This window comes from Melanostigma gelatinosum (assembly GCF_949748355.1).
Source record: "Melanostigma gelatinosum genome assembly, chromosome: 15".
Classification (NCBI taxonomy): Eukaryota; Metazoa; Chordata; class Actinopteri; order Perciformes; family Zoarcidae; genus Melanostigma; species Melanostigma gelatinosum.
In genome coordinates this window covers 11918312-11920811 of record NC_136648.1, presented here as the reverse complement: position 1 = coordinate 11920811, position 2500 = coordinate 11918312, and the positions used below count along the sequence as shown (strand labels likewise).

Genomic DNA, 2500 nt, shown 5'->3' with positions numbered 1-2500 from the left:
GGAGTTTACATGTTATACGGATGGGCCTGTATATACAGGCTTATACAGGTCCCAACCAGGTTGTCGGTGAGCTTGATAGTATGGTGTTGGTCGTGGAGAACCATCAGGTCCATCAGGTAAGTAACATGTTTTTATTGTACAGATGCAGAGATGCAGAGTCCAGGGAGGCGTTGTGGAGGTCCAGGTGCATCGGGGGCCACAGCACGCTGGTGCTGTGGCCCCACCGACCCCCCTCCCCTCCGGTAGTGACTACCAGGGCTCATTTAGCAAATTCCTCCTGCATTTCATCCAGCCGTCCCATCCACAAATCCCTTTGTTGCTGCAGCTGTTGCTCCGGAGATGGCCATCAACCCTTTCCAGGCCAATGGCAGAGCTCCAGCTGCAGGTGTGTGTGTGTGTGTGTGTGTGTGTGCATTTAAAGCTGAGTGTATTCAACAAGGCACATTTTTAATTCAACGTTTCTGTTGCTTTGATGCAACCCAGTTACATTGCCAAGTAGCTTTGTGGTTTGCCAACAAATGTAGAATTTACTCCTGTCGTGTGTGTGTTTGTGTGTTTGTGCATTTGTGTACACACACACTGCATGTGTCTCATAGCCTCGTTTGGCACTGGCTCTATGAGCATGCCCGCTGGCTTTGGGAACGCGTCTTCCTACTGCCTCCCGACCAGTTTCAGCGGAAACTTCCAGCAGCAATTCCCCGGCCAGGCTCCCATCCTTTACTCTCAACCTGGGGCCTACCACCCTCAGTCCAATGGTTAGTGGCCTCTTACCCTGTTCCTCCTGTGCAGTACTTGTCAGTGAGTCAGGCCACGTGCAGCATTTTATGTTCTCTTTATCTACATGATGACCATTTGTATTGGGAGTTATTTCAAAGTAAGACGTATCAGTGGCAGCTACTGCACAGTGATAAAAGGTTGCATTTAGGGTACAAAGCTTTAGGGTTCTGCTCTGTACAAAGCTGTGGACCAGAACCACAGTGAACAAACCCGACATAAAGCTCGATTCACACCTGAATGCAATCTGACATGCTTGGCTTTCTTTTTACTGTTTTAGTCCCTCATAATTTAGTTCTGTGTATCTTTGACTCTTTACGACCTGTTGATATAACGGTTGCAATGAAATGTTATCATCACACAATGCTTAACTGCTGGAGAGAGCAGACTCAACCTGTAAATCCCTTTCTCTGTGTCACCCCTAGGCCCTGCATTCCCAGTCTACGGTCAGAACAAGCCGTCCATGACGCCCTTTGGGCAGCCCATGGTTGGCCCTGGCTTGTCCAATAACCCATTCATGGTGAGCATGAACTTCTTGTGTTAAAGAAGGAAATAATGGATGTACTGGGTGGGGCTTATCTTTATCAGTTTAAAAAAAACAACTGTACTGATTGATTTCACAGCTCTATTTATAACATTTATTTTGAAGAGATAATTGTTTCAGTTCTGTTGGTGTCTTAACTCTCATTACCTCTCTCCTTTCAGGCTGGAGGCCCGGTTGGGTCATTCCCTTCAGCGGGTTCAACCAACCCATTCCTGTAGCACAACTCCCAGTCTTTGCCACCAGAGGGCAGCATGCAGCACATATTCAACGCATACCTTCTGTCATGCAATTAGTGGCAGTGCATCTTTTTTCAAGAACTTACATTTTTTATTTTATTTTTTTCATAAAAAAAAGTTTACAACACTATGAAGGAACACAAAGGACTATATTAAAGACGAAGGGACTGTTATGGGGGGGGAACGGGTTGGACTATATACAATACATTATATGCTTTTTATTTTTTTGTTTATGACTGTAAGCTCTGTGCATATCATCATTTGTAATCACAATTAAGTACATGTTCTGTATAACAAAGGCTGAGTATACACACACCTTATGGAAACCCACTACAAACTATCTACGTAGGTAAGGGCATAGACGAGATTATTCTCTGGTTGTAATCAAATCCACGCTCTCTGGTTTGAAGCAACTATGACGATGCAGGTATGTCATTTTCAAAAGGGATTTATTTTTGTTATTTTAGCATCATTGTGCTTTTACTGGAACTAAAGTGCAAAACTGTCCTTTTATTAACTTACAAGTTGCCTGTAACCCAAACCGTGTATGGTTAAATTAGAGTAATATCCCAAGCAGGTGGATGGGATACAGCATTGATCCGGGGCTGTTAGACATCCTTTTATTATTATTGCCAATATATGTGAAATAGTGGAAAAAAGCGTCAGGCTTTTTAAAAATTTGAAACCAGGGTCACCTCCTTGAATATGTAGCCAGCATAGATTTCAGATTGTTTTAGGCCACTATCTAAAGGGACAGACATGTCTACCAGAGCACAAATGGTGGAAAGAGAAGAGAGTATTTCTGTCTCCTGTTACCCCTCCTAATCTATAAATATTGGTAAATTGTTAAATATTCTTTAAGTGACCTCTCTTCTGCTTTCAGATATACGCTACATTTTAGGAATATGGTGAAGACAAAAGACTTAAGAAAGCTTCAGGGTTGTGT

General features: G+C 43.2%; 1 protein-coding gene across 1 annotated transcript in view; it reads left to right on the top strand.

Annotated features, from left to right (window-relative positions):
• The first annotated feature begins 296 nt into the window (after positions 1-296).
• The window catches only part of LOC306788913 (arf-GAP domain and FG repeat-containing protein 1-like), a 2794-nt gene continuing 590 nt past the window's right edge, over positions 297-2500 (top strand). Inside the window, exons 1-4 of the mRNA XM_079284634.1 lie at positions 297-385; positions 597-755; positions 1200-1294; positions 1480-2500. The exon at positions 1480-2500 is cut by the window's right edge and continues 590 nt beyond it. Of these exons, the coding sequence (XP_079140760.1) occupies positions 340-385; positions 597-755; positions 1200-1294; positions 1480-1536 (357 nt within the window). The 5' untranslated portion in view covers positions 297-339 and the 3' untranslated portion in view covers positions 1537-2500. The remainder of the gene's footprint in view (positions 386-596; positions 756-1199; positions 1295-1479) is intronic.